Raw genomic sequence first — 25,506 nt, forward strand, 5'->3', positions numbered from 1 at the left:
ATGTGCAGTTAATAAGTGCAATAAATATTTATACTGGAAAAGAAAATCGTGAGAGAATCGTGATCTCAATTCTAAGCCAAAAAAATCGTGATTCTCATTTTATGCAAAATCGTGCAGCTTTTTACACCACCCTGAGAATGAATGCATTTAAAATGTTATTAAAAAGACGGCGCGCCCAACAAAAGCCTGGAGCTGCAACATTTAAAGCTGCTGTTCTTCACTGAAAAATACAACATTAAATGGAACAGGTCGGGGTGGGTTCCAAAGCAGCTTGCAGAGACTAAAGCAGCTTACACACTCTGAACTGTACGTGATTTGTTACTCGCCTGCACAGGCAGGTATGAGCTGCGCCACAAGCTGATGTGGGCGGGGCCCGAGGTCAGCTGATCCATCAGGACCGCCTCTGCAGTGGCAGGTGGACTCAAAGAAGCTCATCTGAAGTGGGGAGGGGGGTAGAAATCTGGTAAATGTACAAGCATCATTGTGCTTTACTGCTCCACGTGACCCCACTGAAGCAGCCGGACATCGAACCCCCAACCTTCACGTCCAGGAAGATGACTCGTTAGATCAAAAGTTTCCTGACGGGCCGGACTCACAGAGAGACCACTGTTACACGGTTATCACTCAGTAACATGCTGCATTTGTCAAAACTCTGTAAGTTTAGTCCAGGAATGATCTCAGAGTTTGGTCTTTAGTGCCGGCTCCGTTCTTTCTGAGAGGCTGCAGAATTCAAAACAACGACTTAATTGAGACAAATGAAGGCGACATTTATGGACCGGAGCAGGCTCCACATTTTACCTGCTGCTTGCTTTGGTTTGCTCCGGAGTCGGAGGTGATAGTTAGAGCAGACAATCACACTCGGCGTGCAGGCTACCGGCGAGCAGCCATCGCACGGCTTCTTTTGTTTCCGCCTCCAACCCAGACCCGGTCAGAGGGATCAGCCTGTGGTCTGGCTTCAGCTCTGGTCACTTCCTGTTTTATGTCTTTGTTTCTCTGAGCTTCTGTTCAGTGATTTTTCCTTTGTTTTCATTACTTTTTGCCTGTTGTGTCCACATTTCCACAAACGTGACACCTGAGCGTGCATATTATGCACGAGTAGATGGAAACCTGCGTGAGTGAAGTGGTAATTATCTGGATGTAGCGACGCCCCGGCCACAAATGCAGCGCAGTGTTGCAGAAACTGCAGGTTTTCTGCAGGCTGGCTCGGCCCGGCCCGGCACGGCTCGGCTTTGTTCGTGTGCGTGGAAAGCCTCTGTGTTGTGGCACAGCTGGATGCCAACAGCAGCTAGCCAGCTAGCTCGTCGCCCCACTGATTGCGATAGGCAATTAACATGCTAATTAAAAATCTCATTAAAATAAGGGAGGAATAAGAGAACGACCCGAGGCAGATCGCTGGGCTCCAATTAGGTCAAGACGGCTCGGGGACTGTGTGCGACTCGGGAAATGTCAAACAACGAGGAAGAAGTTGAAGCCCACAGAGAGCGAGGGGACGCACGGCCAGCGTGACCCCTCGCTCTGCTCACACCTGCAGATCTGAGTCAATGCCAGACATAGAGCCGTCACCCTGAAGGTCTGACGTGCGCCTGCATGCTTCAAGTTTTATATTATTTAGCATCATCACACATGACAGACTCACTGCTCCACCCGCTCAACCCACTCAAGCAGGAGAAGACGGAGGATGGACCAAACATGGCGCCTCTCATGTTTTCTCCTTGGACACTTATTGGCCTGGAGCCACGTGACCACGCCCACCCTTAGATGTATCTGGATGAAATGGTCGTTTCTGTTTTTTTCTACATGTCTGAATTATTTCTCCGATGGAGGCCACGAGCGTTGCTGATGTTCTGATGAGCTGACAGATGTTTTCCATCTGGCTGAAGATAAACAGGCTTCAGAGGGCCTGATGCTTTTATAAATGAGCGGCTCTCATTTCCTGCGTGATGTGATGCCGTCAGTGTTTCTGACCATAAGGACACTCCTACTCCAGCTCGGTATGATTGGTGTCAATAACATGCGTCACCATGGTTACGTCTTTGTGTCACTCCAACATAAAGACAGCAGCATCAGTGAGGATAAGTCGTACCTGCCTTCGATGACAGCGTTCCTTCACTTTCCTGGATGCTGATGCGTGTGCGGGTCACGGGGATGTTGGGCCGCCAGTAGGAATAAATACGCCCGAGCTCGTCAAGCAGCAGCTTCCTGATCTGAGCTGACTCGGAACTTCTGGTGAACTCCCAAAATAGCAATTTCATGAGTAATTTCGAGTCGCAGCACATGATTTATTTACAGCGCCGCCTCCCTGTCCTGCGTACGACTCTGAGGTATAAGGCGTGACCCGGGGCTATAGGGTGGCTGGTGTTCAACCCGGCCCGCTGTGGAATGGGACGCGCCCGCCGCGTGAAAAGGAAATGGAGCAGGAAATTGGGTTAGTTTCGCTCTTTCCCTCTCTGGTGTCTCTGAGCGATCCCCCCGCCAAGCACGCAGGCACACACCGGCACACGCAACCCTGCCCCCCCCCGGCCCGGCCTGGCCTAATGGAGGAGGGACCTGGGACTGTGTGTGTGTGTGTTTATGTTTGCACGAGCAGGATTAGAGCCGCGGTCGACCCACCAAACACGCTCAATCTTAAATCATCCAGCGAGTGTGTGTGATGGGGGGCTGACGAGGGGACGGGGACCTATTACACACACTGTTACACACACACGCAGATAAAAACATAAAACCGGGAAAACACACTCCCACAAATACCATTTATGTGTGTAAATACAGGCAGAGTGTGAGCAGGAAGCTACAAAGGTAGAGACGCACACACACACAGGCTTAGTCTGGGTGATAAATCTCTCTGCTGAGGGGATCGACAATCTCACACACACACACACACACACACACACACACATCCCTGTTTCCATGGCAACCACAGCGAGATGGGAGGGGGAGGAAAAGAAAAATCGAATGAGGAGAGCAATCATTTCATCGCTGATCAAAATTAAAGCCTGGCTTTGAGATGGAGCTGGCAGAGAAAGAAAGATGGGAGCAGGAGAGGGAGGTAGGGAGGGGGGAGGAGGGGGAGGAGCCTGCAAACGAACAAATAGTAAAGGATCGTGGCATCAAGCAGGCTAAACGATGGAGGAGAGCACAGAGGTTCGTGTGAAGCAAAGAGTCCAAACTTCCAACATAAACGAAGTTTAAACACCTGAAACCTGCGTTTGTTATACTGCCCAGCAGGGGGCGACGCCCTCAATCATAAACACAAAGGAGAAAATGAGCTTGCTGCTCACCTGATCTCTGAGCTCGCTGAACTCTTTCATGGTGATTTTATGTTCTCAGGTCTTACTGAATAAAACATCTGACCGATCACGTGACTGCGGTGAGGTTACTGTCCCAACTGATAACCAATCAGTGCAGGAAACAAAGGCCAAAGAGTGCAAATATTCACCCAGTTTCCCCCTTTCTCCCTGTAACCTCCGTCCAGCGTGTGCTGCAGCAGGTGGAGCAGCTAAATAAGCACGGCGGTGGGGGTGTTAAACCTAAAGGAGTTCTCTGTAATTATTTCAAAGCCTGCATAAGGTCCCGACCCCTCCATTATGAGAGCTACAGCGGGATGTCTGGTTCGTGTCTTCCGAGGAAAAGCCCGGAGCGCGGGAAAAGGTCACGGATGATCGATCTGACAGCGGCAGGGTTCAAAAGGTCACCCTCAAATCAACAGTGGCATATGGAAGAGCACTATTTCAAAAACAGCTGACATCTTTTGCATAATGGCCCGTATTTGAATGTGAAATATGATACTTTGAACAGCCAACACTTTTTGCATAATAGAGCCAGATTTGAATATGTGAATAAAATATAACGGAAAAGGCTCGTGAATAATGGTTTACCTCGGCTAACCTATCATCACGGCACACCGAGGCGCTGATGGGTAGGTGGAATGGAAACGCTGGTTTTGGTCAGGCAGCGTTCGGGCCGATCCGGGCGAGGAGGTTTGACGATGTCCACTCGTCGTCTTTGCACCAGCAGAGAGCCGGCGTTTAAAGAAGCAAACGGCACCGCCATCAATCATTTCGGCTTCTTTCGCTTCGCTCTCCATATCTGCTCGTTCTGCACATGCTCACATACACACCACAGGGGAGATGTACAGGATCCATGCTTCACTGCAACACTGCACTGCTGTTCAGTATGCACCCTGCAGAGCATGGTATGGCTGCAGGCCTGACAGCTATTACACAGCTCAGTGTGCGTCTGTGTGTGTGTGTGTGTGTGTCTCACTGTGGACTGTGGGTCCAAGAGGGAACTCAGAGTCGATGCAGAGTAAGAACATCTCCAGTGACAGGCCTCTCTCCCTCACAGAGAGGCACAGCTACATGCCCAGTGGCGAGTACTACATGGCTGTTAGCTAGCCTAATATTATTCAAAGGCTTAAAGCCCCCCGGTGGGCCCACAGTCAGATCCTCACAAACTAACAACTTGTTTTCATCTTTCCTCTTTAAAGACGTTTTTAACTTGCAAACAGCAGTTACTGGTTGTCCAAAGTGGGAAGTTATTTTTTTAAAAAGTTATTTTTTTGTCTCTGGGAATAGTCCATTTACTCTCTGCAGTCAGCAAGACTTCACATCCGAGTTATTCCACATGGAAGTATGGTTTGTGCCTCTGTGGGGAGACGAGTCACCCGCACAAACAGGAAGCAGCTATGAAAAAGGAGGAAACGGGGCACTTTGAACCAATCCACGATTCTTATAGTGCGCCAAAGCATCCTCATCACCCAGGCCTGCAGACCGGGGACAGACCAGACCAAAGAAAGTCTTCTTCTGCCTTGGAAACTTGGAAACTGAGAATGTTTGCCTTCAAAATAAAAGTTGACCTTACCAGTGCCACAAACATGCTTCAAAGGGCACTTATTTTGAAGGCCACCAAAGAAGTCTCAAGCTTTTTGGTGTAGCATGTTCTTCGCCACTGAATTCAACCAATGACAGAAATGTGGGGGAACCGTTCACCAACCGGTTGGGTTGAATCCATGTTTTCCCTGGTGACTGCAGGTCGCCCAGCAGTCTGCATGGCTGCGTGCCTGAGACGTAAATCTGTTTCATCACCTAAACCAGGGGTGGGGGAACTCCAGGTCTCGAGGGCCAGTGTCCTTGGCTAAATGACCTCCTCAACATGTCTTTAAGTTCTCCAGAGGCCTGGTGATGAACTAAACATTTGATTCAGGTGTGTTGACCCAGGGTGAGATCTAAAACCTGCAGGGCTTGGCCCTCGAGGCCCGGAGTTCCCCACCTCTTACCTAAACTAACAGAGAAGTCTCGATGCATGAACACAGCCAAGTAGTTTTACAGGTTAACCCGACCAAGAAATCCTGCTGCCTCTACCAACTGAGTAGCTGTGCTGCTTAAACCTAAACACACGTGGAAGATCACGCAACCTTTACACGAGTGGAACTGTACCGAAAACAAGTAAATACCAAACATCCTGACGAAACTGGTCCCAGTTCTTGAACTGGTTGAGAACATGATTCCAGTCCAGACATCTGGCAGTAGCTCCGCTGAAGCTGTGGACTGACCAAGAAACACAGTGATTGGAAGAAGAAACCAAAGTAATGCAGACTGGATCCCGAATCACACACGTCTCTACTTGCTTTTAGAAATATTGACAGTGTGGAGAGAGCCGCCTTTCTCAGAACAAACTGCGTGATTGGCTTGTCCAAAGAATACAATGAGTAGGCGGTCCTTCAAGGCGGCCCAGGACGCAGTGAACTGCCTCTGAATGAAGCCTCAGGCATCAGTGCAGCGTCACCCGAGCACCTTCGGGGCGCCTTCGGAGCACCGCGTAGAGCGATCGGCGTCCTCTCACAAGTGCTGTGAGCAGGTCTCTGTGGGGTCATATGCTTTACATTTTTATGACCGGCTGCATGTTTCGGGTTGTCATGTCACGCTGGATAAACCTGGAGCGAGCGACTGCAGACAAGTGCATGAGACTTCTGCATAGCTCTGCTGCCTGTTCTCAGTTTTTATGTCCTTCAGCACCAGCGACCATGGTTACGCTCCAGCGCTGTGAGCCCTTTAATTAGAGACAATCACACTCTGAATTCTATTGTTGTAAACCGATGACTCTGACTTTATTGACGAGCCCCACATGGCTTTAGGAATCAAAAATGTGTGAGTAAAGCTGAATTACTGACATTTTAGTTACTCTGACATTGAGCTGGATCCTTTCTGGACTGTTTGTGTACACATCACCAGCTCCAATCTGCAGGCTAATTAATCTGCTGTATATAATTATGTGATATTTGTTACAGCCCACATGCTCCTCTCCGTGAGCTGATGCACATTTTGCACACATTGTTCATCTCTGCAACAATGCTGCCCAGCTCTCACTAACGACCTGTGGCACAACTGAAATAAGACCTTTTAAAAATACATTAATGAAACAGACCTGCCTAAAAAAAAAAAAAAAATCACAACAGCAGCTCAGTACAGCAGGGATTACTCTGTGAATAATGTAAAAGCAAAGGTGCAGTGAGAACAGCCGGCTGAGGAGGAGTGAGAGTGTGTCAGGATTTTCCATTAAACACAGTTTTCTGTCCCCGTATCAGAGCCGAGTATTCCATAATTTACATAATGCTGCATATTACATCAGTACAAAGTGGAACAGGCACCATATATGTTTTATAAGCAGCGCTGTCTTTGCTTTTTTTTTTTTTTTTTTTTTTTTTTTTAAAGAAAAAAGCTATGCATCTGGGAGGCAAGAGGGTGCTGTAGAGACCAAGCTCCTCTCCAGGGTGTTAGATAACCAGCTCGAGGCGTCTGCTGCTGGTGGAGCTGCACTCCCCATCCTTATTTTAGAGAAGAGGAGAAAAAGAATGCTATAGTCACACCAGAGAAAACACTGTTGGAGACTGAATGCACAACCAAAATTATTGCCATCGTGTGCAATTAACTTGCAACCGGTTTAGAACTGGTCTGCATCTGGTCTGTAACCGGTCTGCATCCAGTCTGTAACCAGCCTGCATCCAGTCTGTAACCCGCCTGCATCCAGTCTGTAACCCGTTTGCATCCAGTCTGTAATCGGTCTGTAACCAGCCAGCATCCGTCTGTAACCAGCCTGCATCCAGTCTGTAACCGGTCTGCATCCAGTCTGTAACCCGCCTGCAACCAGTCTGTAACCCGTTTTCATCCAGTCTGTAACCGGTCTGTAACCAGCCTACAACTAGTCCGTAACCGGTATGCATCCAGTCTGTAACCGGTCTGTAACCAGCCTGCATCCAGTCTGTAACTGGTCTGTAACGGGTCAATTACACACATTCTGTTTGTGATGAATTGCAATAAATTCATCTGTTGCTGTCGACATAAACAGAAATACACATTAGCTGCTAACATTCAGAACCTCACTGATCTGAAAGAAATTTCTCCACAAATCGTTTCAAAAACATGGCAGACGAGCTCATTGGATGGACGCACATCGACTGTAATCTGTTATGAAATTAGACGGCAGTTATTTGCAAACCTTTGCAGATCTGTCTGCGAGCGAGGTCACCCAGAGGTGGAGGGTGTTGCACCATCATCTCAGCCTAAGAAAATACGAGCAGTCAGTCAGTGAATGGAAACAAATTCAAAGCAATGAGAGGAAACCACCGATGGGTCGGTCTATTTTTACTCTGTGTGTCAGAGAGAAGTGGGGGGAGACACCTCAGAGGTCACCTGCAGAGGTAGTGGAGCATGATGATAGGCTGACACACACACAGACACACACACGCGCACACAGACACAAAGACTGCTCATTCACACTTACAGCCACTTCACACATGCACAGACAGTGAAACACAAACACGACATGCTGTGACCTCGGTGTGTGTGTGTGTGTGTCTGTCTCTCTGTGTGTGTCTGTGTGTGTGTGTGTCTACTGAAGCATCTGAATGTTTTTTATTCTTTTACATTTTTAGATTTGTGTATCGATTTTGTGTCGTTAAAGCAGAGCTCAGAGAAAACAAACCATGCAAACTGTTGGTGATCCAACAGGAAGAGTCACTGTTTTGACATGTCAGCATATCCGAGTGGCAGACATCGCTTCAATTTATATATACATTGTTGAAAAATTTGACCACGTGTGTCGGGGTCTCAGTTGGTCGTACAGACGTCAAACAGTAAGTAAATGATGTTTGTTTGTTTTTTTTAAACACAAGCACGTTTTTCTTTTTACTGATGAATGGTTAAGGTTTGGGTTTCCGCTCGTCTCTCAATGTAAGGTGATCTAACAAACACAGCTGTGACACACGCGTGCTGATCTGACATGTAACACGGGCAAAAGGCTCGATCAGGAACTGTTGCACTTTCCAGTATTTGGCCCAAACCATCGTCCAGCAAACTCCTCGGCTACAGGAGCGGCATTTGTCATTAACAAATGAGTATTTGTCCGTTTGCAAAGTTACTAAACCACAAAAGCTCAGACAGCAGACGGTCTGACGTCTTCAGAAAAGACTGAAAAATGAAATCTGTGGTTTTTTCCATGTTCATTCAGAAGTTTGGAATTTTAAGGAAATAATAAAAATAAATGACAGTTTTGGACTGTAGTCGGGTTTTCACATGATGCACATGTTATTTATTCTCTGGCTTGTTTGCTGCATTAGTCCTGTTTTTATTGGCACATGAAACATCTGCAGATGAGACTCTTTTTTTTGTTTCCTTTGCAGAGTTAAAACGAACCGAGCACATTTTGTCTGTGCTGAGCTGATGGAGACATGATGGAGGACTGCTCTGAGATCAGCTACTAAAATACTTAATGATTATTTTTCTGTCAGTTTAATCTAATAAATGGATCATTTACGCAGGTCTGGATGGACAAACACAGGTCATGAGCTTCCTGGATCTCTGAATATGAGGCCGCTCAGGCGTCGTCCTCTGGTCAGGTGGAGGTATAAATTCAAAGAGGAGAAGATCAGGTTCGACTTTAACTGTAACTGAAATGTGGTTTGTTAGTTTGATGTTTGGTTGTCTCTTGCCTCCACCCCGACCTCCTCTGTGCATCTCTTTACCTGCTGTTGCTTCAGACACTTTGGACCAAACGAATCAAACGAGGAGACAAATACGTCCTAATCCAAGAAAAAAAAAACATAAATGTGCTGCAAGAGCTCCTCATTTCCAAGTTTCAGCTTACTTTTAAAAAAACATGAACCGCATATTTAAAATGAAAAAATGAATCAAAGTGCAGATTTTCAGTCCTGACAGCACTTGGATATATTCATGCACAAACATCTTACTTTATTTAAACCAATGAAAAAGCCGATCGTCCTTATCGGACCATTTTATTATTTTTCTTTGAAACGTCTGTCACGGTGCGCCCTCTGCTGGCTGCACGTGTCCCTGCAGACTATAATGGTGTGTTTTCACAGCGATATCAAGGATGAGGCTGCTCTCTGCTAACAAGCCCCGCTCCGCCACCCCCTCCTTCCCTTTGTGCCGACGGCTAAATCAGCACTGTTGCATCCTTCAAAACAGCACAGCGGGAGGAGAGCGGCCAAAACGGGGTGTGCAGGAACTCTTTAATTTGTTATGGGGCTGACGGGGAGCGATATCAATGATTCAACTATCTTATCTGGCCCTGTGATACGCATCGTGTAAATACATTCTCACTCTCTCCTCCTCTCTCCTTCACCCGGCACCCCTCTCAGTCTCTTCAGCACTTTGCTGTTATCATGGCGATCGATGTCGAGGTGATTATTATTCCTGCAGCACAGCCCACACGTAAACACACGCTGACCTCACTCATCAAGTGCTGCAGAAACACACACACACACACACACACACACACACACACACACACACAGTGAGAGGTTGGGAGGTGGGCTGCTGATAACCTGCAGTTACAAGGTTAATGTGTGGTAGTACACATGCTCCGTGTCACACAGGAACATTAGTGCTCAGCCGCCTCGCACTTCATCATCTGGCGAGCAGAAGAACGCGCTCGACTCGATTCACGGGCGTCCGCAGAGAGCCGACAGACACACCTGGATGCAAATACGAGCACAGACCGCTCAGGTTTGTGTGTTCGTCTTTGTTAGAGACACAAAGCTGACAGCTACGACAAAAAGCTGCAGCCACAGCTCATAATAATCCCTCCATCCTTGGTCTGAAACAAGCTGTGTTAGCTCCGCCCCTTTCAGACAGCCTTCTTCTGATTGGCTGCCTGAACTACATGTGGGTGTGTCGTCTCCACTCAAGATGGACTACTAAAAGCTGCAAGCCACTTTACAACCCGCTCCTGAGCATGCTGATTTAATCAGTGTCATCTCTGATGAATGCATAAACAGCTCCAGGCCAGGTGCTCACAGGCAGGTAACGGTTACTGTAGAGCCAACAGAGCTCCTCACTGTGGGTCAGGACTCCAGTTTTTCCTTTAATTCGTCCACAGACTGGAGCCAGCAGAACAACTAATCTCACTAATCGTGAATGAATTTGATTCGTGGAGCAGTTCTGGCTTTGGGTGGACAATGTAACATCTGATTCCCCTGAAGCCTCGTTTCATTGCCAGTCCTTTATTGACTTATGCATTATAAGAGTCCATATGCTAATTAACTGCAGCCGAGTGGCGTGTTTCCACTCCGCTGCCTGTAGTGTCGCAGGTTTCTAACTGCCTCATCACATCAGCAAAGCCTCTGATGTAACTGTGCAAAAAATATTATTTCATAATGTTGGAGTCTGATAAAGACCCGCAGGCCGCGATCGATGAGTGTTTAAACAGCAGTTGAAGGTTCGAAATATTACGGTTCTTTTTAAATAAAGGCACATTTATTTTTATGTACAACTACCTAAAAGTGATCAAAAATATTACAAAATACTCTTAATTGTTCATCATAAATCACTTTGATTTTTTATGAAACTCTATGGAGGCTTTTGTCCTGGTGGCACATTCTTACCTGATGCAAGTTCATATGTAGTTTAATATTATATTTCAGTATATTTGTAATTAAACGCACTCATTGTCTTTGTCTTGGAAATACTTTTCTTTGAAGATAAAACACAATTTCAATTTGAAAGAAAAGACAATGTGTAATAAAAAAAGTGAGGTCAGAGGTCAAATGTGACATATATTTAATCTGTATGTTACTTTCTATATGCTATGCTAACGCTAAGCTAGCCAAGAGCTGAGTGTGTGCAGACTGCAGCCCTGCAGCCAGAGCCTGAACATCCACAGGTGACAGGCGTGTTTCTACAGCAGAATCACCATGACGACCGCTTTGAAGTGTGTGTGCTGGTTTCATCTTTGAGTAACAGCCCCAACACCAATCACAACAGAGCAGAAATATCTCCAACATGCACAAACATTTCACCTAAGCATGAATGAAGAGATGGCGGTGACTCTGACGCCAATGAGAACCCACCGAGAATCAGTGACATCGATATTGGACTCCCATCAGCACCGCTACAGAGTTCGATCAGAATTCATTCAAAACCTTTTCAGCAGTCGAGTTTTCAGGCAGAAAACAGGATAAATGGTTTGCGACTATGATACGATATCCAGGCGGATACTCCGGACACTCGGCTAACCTGATGTATCGCTTCTTACGTCAGTATGACAGTTTTCAGCTTTGCTAGCATAATTAGCTCCCTACTCAAAATGATGACAAGTACATTAAAGCATATGATGGTTTGAGCAGAGCACTGCAAACATCTCAAAGTCGGTTTAAAATGAAAGAAGAATCAAAACGCATACACAGAAAATAACTATTGTTTTACCGCCCGGCAAGCGAGCTGGCTCGGTGGAGGTTTGTGTTCTCGGAGGGCCTTTTATTTCGATATCCAATAACGACTAACGACTCAGTCATTAATCGCATTTATGACGCTGCTCGTTTCCAATGGTTACACGAAGTTTTCATCAGAACCAGAAAAAAATCTGCTCACAGCATGAGGAGATGATGTGAACCTGCTCTGAAGCTGTAATATGAACACACGCATGTGTTTCCTGATGCACGGAGAGGCAGTCGTGACAAAACTCCCTCAGCATGATGAGTAATATTAAACACACAGCTCTGTGTAGTGCATTCAAATGTCTGCATGTAATGACATGCAAACACCCAGTAAAACCAGTAAGCCCAGAGTTTAACGTACACGACTCATTTCTGTCAGATTTACACAGACGGCAGCTCCTTTTAATCAGGTGCAAAGAAAAAAGCAGAGCATTAACGCTGACTGGCAAATAAGAATAAAAAACACCAACCGTCAGTGACACCTCAGCTCAGCGGCTGCTGTGGGACTTATTCCGTCAGATTCAGCGATCAATGCCGTGAAAAAGACCTAAAGCATCTCTCGGGCGGCGGCGCTCACCTCATGGTGCGGAGGTCCCAGCCTCGTATGGCCGTGTCGTTGGCTGTGGCGAGCTGGCTGCAGTTGTGGTGGGGGCTCCACTTGCCGGAGGTGAACTTCAGCTGACCTTTACCCTCGAGGGTGGCGGTGCTGGAGACCTGCGGAGGGACGGGGGCGCCTTCGTTAGCGGGGACGAGAATTCATCTGTACGTGTGTGACAGGTTGAGCGGAGCAGTTCATTAAATCAGCATAATGAGGCTTTATTAGGAGTCATTTTCTCTGCAGGCCGCTCTCAAAACTACAATCGCTCGCTAACAACTGTAGTAATATTTGGGGTATTAGTGGCACGCCAGCTGCCTGCATCACGCCGGCGTGTACACTCCTGCAAACACACCTCAACTCGTGCTGTTGGCGTTACACTGATTCACTATTCGTTTAAAGACTAATAATAATCATTTCACAGTATCTGCATATAAAGAAAGGCTGTGCAGTTTGATGGGGGGGCATGTCTGCGCACGGCTTTTTAGCCTCGTTTAGCTTCACATGGTCACGTCATCAGTTATTAAGTCCGCTGTCCTGAGACGCGTGTCGGGAACAAGTTACAGATTTAATTTACTGGAAAAAAGAGGAAGCTGAGAGGGAGACAGACCACATACACAGGAGGAGATCAGGGCAGAGCGGACACACGTGGGGACACAGCTGGACAGAATCTAACCAACGGGACATGATCACACACAAGCGGGACTGTCAAAATAAAACAGGAAGTGACTAACACAGAGACCGGACTAAGACATATGACCTTGACAAAACAACAGTGGAGACAGACACGGGGACACGAAGGAGAACCAACATCAAACAAGAACTGAGAACTAGAAAATAAAAGTGATAAAACTCCAGAAGTCCACAGGCGTCAATCTGGGCTTTGATATGTTGCTTTGTGATTCGAGCTTACGTTATTGCCCCCCAGCACAACAAACACACTGAAACAATAAAGTTCCTCACGCCGCAGATCCAGATTTCTTTTTTTTCTTTTTTTCTTTTTTTTTTGCCTGTCCCGTTTGGCTCTTTTGCCATCAGAATTGTTGTCTAAAGGCAAAGAAAGATGCCCAACGGATTTACTTTACCAAATTGACCATCCCAGCCTTGCCGTAATGGTCCATTTGATTCACCTTTTATTGTTTATTTTATTTTCACTTACTGAATACGGGACAGACTTGACTGGGGGAAAGAAGGGGAGAAAGAAAGAGGGAAAGAGAAACAGCTGAGAAGAGGGACGGGGGAGAAGGGCAAAAGACAAAAACCAACAGAATGAGCAGAAAAAAAAAAGAGGAAAAAAAAAGCATATATCAATCACCTGGATCACCTGCTGAGAAAGAAAAAAGAAAACAAGCAGAAGAGAACAAGAGTAATAGAATAAACAACATCACAATGATATATGGGAATATGACAGTAAATACTAAATATTAAACATTATTGTGCAGCACATAAGATCAACATAACACAGTGTGCTTTGAGGTAGAAGCCAAAAAGGGTGTAGTTTGTGGGTGTGATCACCCGTGTGTACACCTGTGAGCATGGACGCGCTTGTTTTTTCAAAAGGTTCCTTCATGTAATGATCTGCTAGAGGGTGTGGGGGGGCCGCAGCCCCGTCCTCCAGGGCATGAAGCAGGTATGGAGGAGATCAAAACTCCAGACATCGAGAGGCCCCCAGAACACAAGAGACCAAGGAAGACCAACAGAGGGGCAGCCGCGCCACTGTCCCAGTAAGAGCTGAGGAGAGTCCCAGATGAGGGCTCACTCAGCAGCCACGGAGCAGAAGCCAGGGGGAGTTGTAGTGACGCGCCCGTGAGCTCCGCCGGCAGCCAGCCGTGCCTGAGTGACCGAGCCCCAGGCCGAGAGGCTGGGGGCACCCCACCTCCGAAGTGGCCCGAGCGAGCCCCAGGCTCCAGGCCCCGATAAGCGGCCGCCAAGGAGTGAGCCGGTGTGTACCTGGACGCCCACCCCCGGACACAAAGAACCACCAACGCACCGATGTCTGAGGGAGTCCGCCACTGGCAGGGGAAGTGGTGGTAGGGGGAGATAGGCCTCCAAACCTTGGAGGGCCTAAGATGTCCCCAGAGAGGTGGCGCCTGACACCCAACCTGACATATAGACACAGAAATACAGGCACACACATATACAAACATCCATTCCCACCCTCATGCTCTCATATGCACTTACTCCACACTCAACCAACGTGGAGACAGACATAAAGAGACGCTGTACACACAATCACACTCCCCAAGCATACTCTACAAACCGGGTCTAGGTACCCTTGCCCCTGGAGGGGGGAACTGCACCCAGACCCAGGTGGTGTTACCCTTTTCCCTGCGGTGGGGGGAGGCAGACCGCCCCGACTCCGCAGCAGCAGGGAGGCCCCACACTCCAGACCGCAGTCGGACGGCCAACTCCTCCTCCTAGCCCCCCCGCTCCAGCAGGTCGCAGAGAATGGGGGTGAGAGAAGACTCCAAACCTCCCTCCACCCGCTCATTGTAGTGTTGATGCATGTGTGTTCTAAGGTGCATTTAAAACCCAGGAGGGCATGGAGCTACCTGCCAGAGAGCAGCAGGTAAGCGCATGGTCCCTCCTGCTAGCCCTCAATGTCTACGTGTATTTAACATTGAGAGGTGGGCAACGACGCCAGGGGTGGGGTGTACACCCTGATGGTACTTTGGATTCCGTGTATCGTGCCCACCCCCAAGATCCTATATGTATGTGTAATGAGAGTGTGAGTAATGTGAATGTCTAAGTTGTGGGATAAAATTGAGGCAGAGGCAGCCAGAAGGGGACAGGGGGGGTGGTAGCCTCCTCTGCACCCTGGTGACATACCCCTACTCCAAGGTCCTGCATGTGTGGGTGGTTGTGGTGGAGCGGGAAGAGGGAGGCAGCTGGAGATGGGGAGGGAAGGAAGGGAGGGGCAAGTGACCCCTCCCTGGGGCCAGCTCCCCCGCTGACCCCAGTAGGCACCCCCATACTCCGCGACCCGCCAGGGAAAGGGGGCCCAGGCCCATCCAGACCGGGGCCCAGCGCAGCAGCGCCTCCCGGCCCCACAGAGCCCGGGACAGTCCACCCAACCCCACCACAGAGAAAACTGCACCCACCCCACCATCCACTCATCTTCCAGACTACATAAGACAATAAACACCCAGGCTGAGATCTTCCTCCACCTCTCCTGTGTCTCCCCCTCCTGCAGAGAGAGCCCCTGAGGAGAGGAAAGCTCCTGCGAGATGTGACAATCTTCCCCACCAGTTGAAGAGCCCCCCAGGTGGCTCGATGCACCGGCGGCACCCTGCTCCAGGGCTGGGCCCCCATGCACCCACCCGCCCACAACCCCGGCAACACACCAACCAGGACCCAAGCCCCCGAGGCCCGGCCCGGGCCCCAGCCCAGAGACGGAGCGCCCCCAGAACCTCACGCCCATCCCGGACCCACCCAGGGGCAGCCAGGCTACCAGGTCAGTAACCCACGTCCGTCAGCACAGACCCTCCCCTAGCCCCGCTGCACGCAGCCGCGAGGAAACAGTCACCTGAGAGCCAACAGAGCCCCTAACCGGACATGACCGCTACCCCGGGTTGAGCCCCCCAAGGAAGATGCCTCCGGGGAACCCCCCGACGCCCTAAGCCTGTCCCTACCCCCACACCAATCACAACAGTGAAGGTGGGACCAAACTATGACCCCCCACCCCCACTAGGTGGTGGAGCTGATCAAAGGAGCCCAGAGCAATTGATCTGATGTGGTGGCAGAGGCTGTATCAAGACTAATGTAATCTAATAGATAATTTCTATATTGGTTAGAATTAAGATTATTTTTATTTTTCCAGTTCATGAGGACTGTTTTCTTGGCTATGCATAGGGCAGTGAAAACCATATGGACGATATTCTTTTCTGAAGTGACATTATCTAAGCTGCCCAACAAACACACTAAGGGGGAAGTTGGAATGTTACATTTCAGACACTTCGATAAGTCTTCACATATCTCGCGCCAAAACTTCTGAACTGGTGGACAGAACCAAAGAGCGTGGATATAATTGTTCGGTGAATTGGTTTGGCAGTGTGAGCAGTTGTTGGTAGACGTAAGGCCCATCTTGAACATCCGATGACCTGTATAGTGCACTCTATGTAATATTTTGTATTGAATTAATTGAAGACTGGGATTTCTAATTAGATGAAAGGTTTTTAAGCAAATCTGAGACCAGAAGTTTAGGTCTAAGTTAACTGATAAATCCGCTTCCCATTTTGCAATAGGAAGTGATATTGATTCATCTGTTTCAGAAAGCATTCTGTATATTTTGGATAGTAATTTGGGGGTTTTAAGAGTAAGAAATTGAACCACACTTGGTGGTGTTTGTAGTTCAACTTGACCCGGTTTAAATTTCTTTTTTACTATGGATTTAATTTGTTGATATTCTAAAAATCTTTTCTTGTTGATCCCATATTGTGTAACTAGTCCGTCAAATGAAATAAATTCTGTTCCTTCTAGTATATGTTCTAAATATTTGATTCCTTTACCACTCCAATCTGAAAAGTTTATCATATTATTGTTTTGTAATATGTCAGGGTTGTTCCAGATAGGTGTACGTTTGCATGGGATTAATGAAGACGCCGTCAATTTTAGAAACTCCCACCATGCTGTCAGAGAAGAGCTGATGTTGATGCTTTTAAAGCATTCATGTCGTTGGATGTTTGAGCTGATAAATGGTAGGTCTGAGATCTCTAGATTATTGCAAAGTGCTTGTTCTACATCTAGCCAAGGTTCATCTAAGAGGGTATGTTTTAGCCATCCTGAGATAAACTGAAGCCTGTTGGCTAAGAAGTAGTGCTGAAAGTTAGGCAGTTCTAGTCCTCCTTTATCCTTGGTCTTTTGTAGTGTTTTTAAGCTTATACGTGGGGGTTTATTTTTCCAAAGGAATTTGGACATACATGAATCTAGAGATCTGAACCAATCTTGTGGCGGTTTAGTTGGGATCATTGAGAATAAATAATTTATTTTTGGTAAGACCATCATTTTTATAGCGGCAACCCTTCCCATGAGTGATATGGGTAGACATTTCCATCTAGCCAGATCATCTTCTACCTTCTTTAAAAGTGGGATATGGTTTAATTTAGTTAGATCTGCAAGCTTGGGAGAAACATTAATACCTAAATATTTTATATTTCCCGATTGCAGTGGTGTAGAAGAGGAATTATGGAGGGAGCAATTAATCGGTAGAACTGTAGATTTTGACCAGTTAATTGAGTAATCTGATATTCTTGCAAAAGAGTTTATCAATTCAATCACCCCAGAGATATTGGTTTGTGAATTTTGGAGAAAGAGTAACACATCATCCGCATAAAGGCTGATTTTATGTTCCACGTTCTTGCATTTTATGCCCTTAATTACTGAATTCTGTCTAATTGCTGCTGCTAGTGGTTCAATAAAAATTGCAAACAGTGAAGGGGAGAGTGGGCATCCCTGCCTGGTGCCCCTCAAGAGACAGAAGCTGGAGGATGTCTGGTCATTTGTTCTAACACAAGCTGTTGGGGAATTATATAATATTTTTAACCAGTTTATGAAAGAGGATCCAAAACCAAATTTGTGTAAAGTTGCAAATAGAAATTTCCAGTTAACTCTGTCAAATGCTTTTTCTGCGTCTAAAGAGAATATTGTAGTTTCTAGGTTTTTACTGTATGAGTAGTCTATCAAATTAAGTAATCTACGTGTATTTGTTGATGAGTGCCTACCTTTTATGAAACCAGTTTGGTCAGGATGAATTAAGAGGGGGGTTATTTTCTCCAGTCTCTTTGAGAGAGCTTTGCAGATTATTTTAAGGTCTACATTTATAAGGGATATTGGACGATAGCTTGAGGGATATACAGGGTCTTTGCCTGGTTTTAGCAGGAGATTAATGTTTGCAGAATTCATATTTGATGGAAGTCTGCCCTTTTCTTTAATTTCCAACAACGTTCTGTAGAAAACTGGTGCTAGAATCGACCAGGATTCTTTGTAGAATTCTGCAGGAAAACCGTCTGGACCTGGAGCCTTATTATTGGGCATACTTATCAGGGCTTCCTGGAGTTCACCTGGTGTCAGTGGTGAATCCAGTGCCATTGCTTGAGTGTCCAATAATTTTGGAAGAGTTATGTTGTCCAAAAACTGATCAATTTCTTTTTTAGATGGGTTTATTTGTGGTGAATACAACGTTTTATAGAAATCCCTGAAAATGTTGTTTATTTGTATCGGATCATATATTGTGTTCCCAGATGAATCTTGAACAGCACATATAGTTGTTTTTTCTTTATTTATTTTTAGCTGGTTTGCTAGAAATTGACCAGATTTATTACCATGTTCATAATTTTGTAGGCGTAGTCTTTGTACTAAGAATTTTGTTTTTTTATCAATTATCTCATTTAATTCTAATTTGGTTTTGCGTATTTTGTTCAATGTTTCCTGATCTTGGTGGGACGCGTAGGCTTCTTCTAGTGATTTGATGTTTTTTTCTAATTCCTGAATATTTTTGTTTTCTTTTTTCTTTTTATGTGATGAGAAAGAAATTATTTTACCTCTCATCACAGCTTTCCCTGCTTCCCATAGAACAGAAGCTGATGTTTCGGGAGTGTCATTATAGTCCAAATATGAAGTCCACTCTTTTTTAAAATATTTAATAAAGTCTTCATCTTTAAGTAGTGATATATTAAATCTCCAGTTTTTTCTTGGCGTAATATTATTCTAGTGCATTAGTGTTAAAGATACAGGACCATGATCGCTGACAGCTATAGGGTGAATCTCAGTGTCTGAAATGTCGTTCAGCAGTGAGCTGCTGACCAAAAAATAATCCAGACGAGAGTAGGAGTGATGGACATGTGAGAAAAAAGTATATTCCTTACTGGTGGGGTGAAGGGAGCGCCATGCATCGCAAAGACCAAAGTCGCTCATATACTGTTTGATTATATTTATGGACTGCCAATTACGCTGAGTTCCCGCTGTATTGAGCCTATCCATGTCTTCATTTAGTCCAAGGTTGAGGTCGCCTCCAAGAACAAGTGTGCCATCTAAGTGTTCAGAGAGTGCACTGAAAAAACCGTGAAAGAATGAGGGATCATCAACATTTGGACCATATACACTTGCAATACATAGCTTTTTATCAAGTATAGATAGTTTAATGATTAAGAATCTGCCCTCTGGATCTATAACTGTATCGAGTACTGTGAAGTTAATATTTTTATGTATTAAAATTGCTACTCCCCTTTGTCTAGAATTATAACAAGCTGAGAACACATTGGGAAACTCAGGTGTTTTAAGTTCATTCGAATCTCTAAGAGGTCTGTGGGTCTCTTGTAAAAGGACAACATCTGCCTGTAGTTTTTTGAGTTGGTTAAATATTTTTAACCTCTTTACTCTGGAGCCAGCAGATCCAGATTTCTACTTTTTATGAAGAACACATTATGAGAAATATTAAAACGTTATAGATAATTACCAAAGCTTCTTTCCAACAACAGTTGGATGTCGACCTCGTCTGTCAAATAACAAACATGCGTCTTTTCCAAAACTCTCTCCAGCTCCAGGAATTAGCATTTAAAAGCTGTTTGCTATAAATCGTCAGGTATTGAAAAGCCTGATTCTTTCTCCCATCGTTGTTTCGCCTCCTCTGCATCGTCCTTGGTCAAAGTGATGCTAGGATACAGTTTATGACTAATCTTTTGGTCCTAACAGAGTCATGCACATCAGTGACGTTCTGTCGCGTCCACATCCTTAAACCTCTTTCAGAAATATAAAAGTCCTGCTTTCCAAACACAAACGTCTGAGCTCCTTCCACCATCCTGCATATGGAGTAAGGTTGGACAAATTTATCGACCATTGACGACAGACTGAGCCGTTCGCCAAATGTTTTTGCAAGAGGGACTTCTGTATTTCCCGTCAGTAAGTTAGCTTCAACCAACATTATTAGAAAAAATAATAGGTCTGTTTTAAAGCACGCTCTTGCAGCTGCGAACACATGCACCCTCCTCAGAGTGCGCTGGCTGAAAAGCTTTTCCACAGCTTGTTGAGCTGCATGCAGCTGCAGGATTGCTCCGCCCATCAAAAAGTCACCTGTGTGAATATATCGCCCAACCTTAATATGGAACAGGTACCAAGTCCACAGCTGTCTTATAGCGCTGGTGCAGAGCCAGGGTGATTTGAGCAGATCTGTCCAGATGTTTAAAGAAGATGAATCCATTGTCTGGATGTCTCAAGTATTTTTATTAACACAGTCGAGCAGGGGTTAGAGGGTCGAGTTAGAGGGTCGAGCCCGAGAGTCTCGCAGAGTTTCTGTATTTGCAAAACTTCAAGTTTGATTTGAGGATATTTTCATCATAGAAGAAAACAGCCAGAAGACGCGTTCCTCGTCTTCGCGCAGTGGTTTGTTCTGCTTACAACAACACTGAACACGCTTGGTTTGAATCTGAACGTCCAGAAACCGTCGCCGGCATGACGAGAGCACGCCAAAGCTCGGGCAAAGCTGCGGCGATGAGCAGAGTAACGCTGATTTGCTCGGACGCTGCTCTCGATAGCGCAGCTCACCCATCAGTGTAATATTTAAGACTGATAGCTGCTGAAAGCCAAATCAAAGGGCTTTAAAGACTGCAATTGATTGCACCGTCTTTGGTTTTTAACACAAACACATTAAAGTGACAAAATGTCAGCGGAGAGGAGCTCAGCTGAAAGGCGGCAGGTTAAACTGCAGCCGGCGACGTATATTTATCAAACCTGCTGCACATACTTCACACGGCAACAATGAAGGTGAAATGAATCAAAGTCAAAATACTTCAAGGACTCTGAATTATAAAGCGTATCACTTCATCGGCTACTTTAAAAATGGAATCCAATTAATTCAGCGGGCCGCTTTGGAAATGATTATCTTTCCTTTAAACTGCGATGCATCCAACAATTCAAACAGCAGCTCTGCACCGCTTCATTTTTCTCTGCTCTATCTGCAGGTTTCATCCTCACCCCCTCCACCACCCCTGCCTGTTGGAGCAAGGATCATCGATCGGCCCGTCACCGCACAGCGCCGCGGTACACTCTCATTATTTCAGCTAGAGAGGACAGACAGAGGGAGGCAGAGCGAGGAAGGCCGGCTGAGCGGGGAGGTTTGAAGGAAGGAGACCAAAGTAGGCAGAAGGGGAGAAGAAAGGGAGGAAATCTAAACACAGGAGCTGAGGAGGAGGGGAGGAAGAGGACAAAGAGGAGACGAGCGAGGCTTCCTCCGCGGCCTTGAAAAATATTTCCACGACTATTTCATGAATGTCCACTCGTAAACCTCGGCTTCTCAGTCTATGAAAAATATCATTTACACGTCATTTGTAACCAGAGTTTCCACGCCGCAGCCGTGTCCACGCCGCAGCCGTGTCCATGCCAAATCCTCAGCCTCAAAAAGGAAAAGCTGGACACCGCCATTGTGACATCACTCGCCTTATGTCAGAGGCACCAGATAAAACAGACACGCCTACAGTGACGTCATGCTGTAGGTGCTCAACGTTAGCATTTTGACCGACAACACTGATCATCGCCTCACCTGTCAGTGGGCGGGACCTGTCACAGAGCAGGTGAACATTTTGTCCTCAGAGTTTATGTCTGAAGCAACGTGAGGTGTCGTGAGGATTTGGCTGTGTGGGGCGTTCCCGGTCGGCAGGCCGCGGGGAGCCAAGGCTGGCGCATGTGCAGACGAGCTGAAAAGGTTCATGCTGGTTCTGATGGAAAGGTGTCAGGACACACTTACCTGGAGAACACCTGTCACCAGAATGCACTATGGGAAGAAGGCGAGCCGACGGGGGCAGTGTGATGCTTTGGTTGATGTTCTCCTGGGAAACTCTGGGTCCTTCCGTCCATGTGGATGTTTGACAGGTAGCAAATACCTAAGCGTACCTGCAGACCATGTACGCCCACACACGGACACGGTGCTCCCTGATGACACTCTGCCATAAAGCAGAAATGTTTCAGGAACAGTTTCAGGCGTTGACTTGGTCTCCAGTGGAGCATCTGTGGGATGTGCTGATAAAGTGATGGGTGTATATCCAGACACCTGCTAATCAATAACATCCACATAAAATCACTCAAACTGGAGCACAGCCTCTGGGAGGGTCTGTTAGTACAGTGACCTCACAGCAGCCATATTACTGGTCAGATGATGTCACCACAAACGCTCTGAAAGGCTCCAGCAGCACAAACAAAGCGCTCCACATAGCTTTTTTAGCGCTTGGCTTTCACAACAACGTAGCGTCGGAGGACGTGTTGCCAGCGCTCTTTAAACAAGCATGAAATAAAGTCTCCTTCTTCCTGCGAAGCGATTCCTCTCCCAAATGTGCAGACAGACTCTGAGCTCTTCAAAGAGCAGACGCGCTCCCCAACTCGAGGCTCTGGAAACCCGTCCAGCAGCAGCAGCACAGCCGGGGCGCCGTGCATCCCAGGTTCCCAGCTTTATTAGCACACTAACCAAATTAGGGGCCCTAACAAGGCAGCACACACAACACTGGGGGACGCATTCATTTAGGACGCAAGCGGCACTAATGCAGAGCTATCTGTCAAAGCGGCGCGCAGCCATGCCTCCTCTGCACGCCGAGAGAGAGTTAGTGTGCGTTTGTGGAGCAGATGTGCAGGACAAGGTGTGTGTGAGTCAGCCGAGATGTTTTCACTCAGTCCCACCAGCCGGGCTAATTGATGAGCCACACACACACACACACACACACACACACACACACACACACACACACACACACACACACACACACACACACACAGAGTAATCTAGCACAGGCCCTGGAGACAGACATGGACGCTGCAGCTGGACATGCTGGAGATGAACACGCCACCATGTGACAGACAGGCACCGGAGGAATCCCTCTCTCCTCATCGGGCTCCTTTCCCGATCGCTGGTTCCATATTTGATTATTGTGTCTCTACTTCAGTTCCAGATGACTTTAGGTGGATTAGTTCCCTTTAGTGTTCCCTTTAGTGTTCCCTTCCTCCTCCTCCGTTTAGTTGTGTCGGGTTGTAAATGTATGTGTAGTTAACTTCCTGTTTTATTTTGATAGTCTTTGGTCTCTTGTGCTTTGAGATTACTTCCTTGTTCCTTGTTCCTGCTCCCGTCTGCCTCTCATCATCATCATCTTATGGACACCTCAGTTGTCTCCTTGCCCTCTGCCGTGTCCTCCCTCTAAGTCGTGGTGTTCCGTGTTTTCCAACTGTTGAAACTTCCTGTCTGTGAAACATAAAGATGCAAACTCTACGCTGAACGTGTGGAATCTGTGCCGCCCTTCATTTTTGATGTACAGGGAGCATCTTCCACTTATAGAGCATTAAACATTGACTTGACCTGGTCTTGACCTCCAGACCTGGGAAACTGAGGTAGCCTGCAGATACGAACTTCCCCCGGGACAGCATCCTGCAGGAGTCTGCAGGTCCTCCTGCGACGTGTCCTCCTGCGACGTGTCTGTAGAGGCCATCGGTAATCGGTGAGGATGATTTGAAGCATTTCTAACCTGATGGTAAATGGACTGGTTCTTATATAGCGCTTTTCTACTCTGTCTGAGCACCAAACTTTATACAACTAATTCATTCACCCAATCAGGCCCTGGAGATGGACGCTGCAGCTGCAGCCAATCACACCCATTCATCCCACAAGCACTTCTTGTGTGCTTTAAGTGCTAAGTATCTAATATTCATACACATTCACACTCCGATGGATGCATCGGAGAGCAACATGGGGTTAGTATCTTGCCCAAGGATATTTGGCATGCAGACTGGAGCAGAACCACCGACCTTCTGGTTAGTGGCTGATCTGCTCTGCCACCTGAGCTACACCCCCCCCCACACACACACACACACGCCCATGATAATGACGTGAACTGACTGTCCCGTCAAATCAAACACACTCACCTGCCACTTTATTAGGTACACTCGTCAACTCAAACATCTAATCAGCCAATCACAGGGCAGAAACTCATGCTGAAGATGACCTGCTGCTCCTCTGCCCGGAGACCTGTCCCTGCGTCTGATTGGTCAGGTGTTGCTGGTGAACGCAGCTCGACTGATAAACCCTGGAACGACTTCTCCAACAGTGCAGCTCGTGAATGACCACACACACACACACACACACACACACACACACAAGTACAGGTGTGTGTGACCTGGCTGGCCTTTATGTGAATCACTAAACGAGTGCATGAATCACTAATGACTCATCTAGAATCATCGCTCCGGATGGAACAACACACTCATGAAAGCCGGGGCCGACCCACGCCGCCGCTCTATTACTTCTTCCGTGCACGCCCGACGCACGCCGTTATTTCCAGGCTTTAAACACATAATGGGCCTTTTGAGGGAAAAGCTGGCAGGTTGGAAGACTGAGAGCTTACAGTGAAGAGCCTCTTCACCCTGCATTAGGAAGGACAGGAGTGCCAACGAATTGATCGAAAGCGTCCACGCACGATTCAGCCACACACTCGACGCTTTATTTTTACTGCAGTGAAAGTCTCGAGCGTGAGGCGTCTGCAGCATAACAGGGGATCCTGGTCTGAAGTGGGTTCTCCCAGTTTGCACTGGTAGAACCAGAAGAGTCCAGGACTTCTCTCCTTCACAGAGCTCTTAACTCTGCCCCTCATGCTTCACTACATCCGTGAATCTTCTCTGAGGTCTTCCTTCATCATGTTTTCTCCAATATAGCCAGTCTGACTGTGAGCATCTGCAGCTCGTCCACCTCTGCAGGCTCTCCTCACTGTCCTTCTCTGATGAGTTCACGGACTTCAGGTCAAAGTTCTAAGTGTCAGAATGACGGATTATCTGAGGCATGGAATAAATATCTGAGTAAACTGTATATGAGACCGCAGACCGGCCTGTGCAGGCCTCTAACCTCTAACTTGCACGAGCTAACGGTCACTGTAGTGCATCACAGTGCAGAGACAGACGGCATCACAGGGCAGGTAGAAGATGCCAAAAATGGATCCAGGAGAAGGTCTGAGACGATCCACCCAGAGCATGAGGCCGGTCACTAATCTGCTGCTGCCTGGTTTCGATTACCGGCTGTGGAGAAGTCCTGATCCTCAGTTTCACGTCCACGCTGAGTGGATTCTCTTATGAAGGTTTCAGAGCTGCAGGACGTTACAGGAAAACAGACGCTTGAACCGTGACCGCGGTGGGTAAATGAATAAACGAGGGGATAAAGTTT

General features: G+C 46.9%; 1 protein-coding gene across 2 annotated transcripts in view; it reads right to left on the reverse strand.

The window, feature by feature from the left end:
- The window catches only part of eipr1 (EARP complex and GARP complex interacting protein 1), a 50,573-nt gene that overhangs the window by 7,474 nt on the left and 17,593 nt on the right, over window positions 1–25,506 (reverse strand). For both annotated transcript variants that reach the window (XM_040049698.1, XM_040049699.1), the window contains one exon: window positions 12,309–12,445. In XM_040049698.1, coding sequence (XP_039905632.1) covers window positions 12,309–12,445 — 137 coding nt within the window. The remainder of the gene's footprint in view (window positions 1–12,308; window positions 12,446–25,506) is intronic.

Source organism: Simochromis diagramma, unplaced genomic scaffold (assembly GCF_900408965.1).
Source record: "Simochromis diagramma unplaced genomic scaffold, fSimDia1.1 OVJJ01000456.1, whole genome shotgun sequence".
NCBI classification, from domain to species: Eukaryota; Metazoa; Chordata; class Actinopteri; order Cichliformes; family Cichlidae; genus Simochromis; species Simochromis diagramma.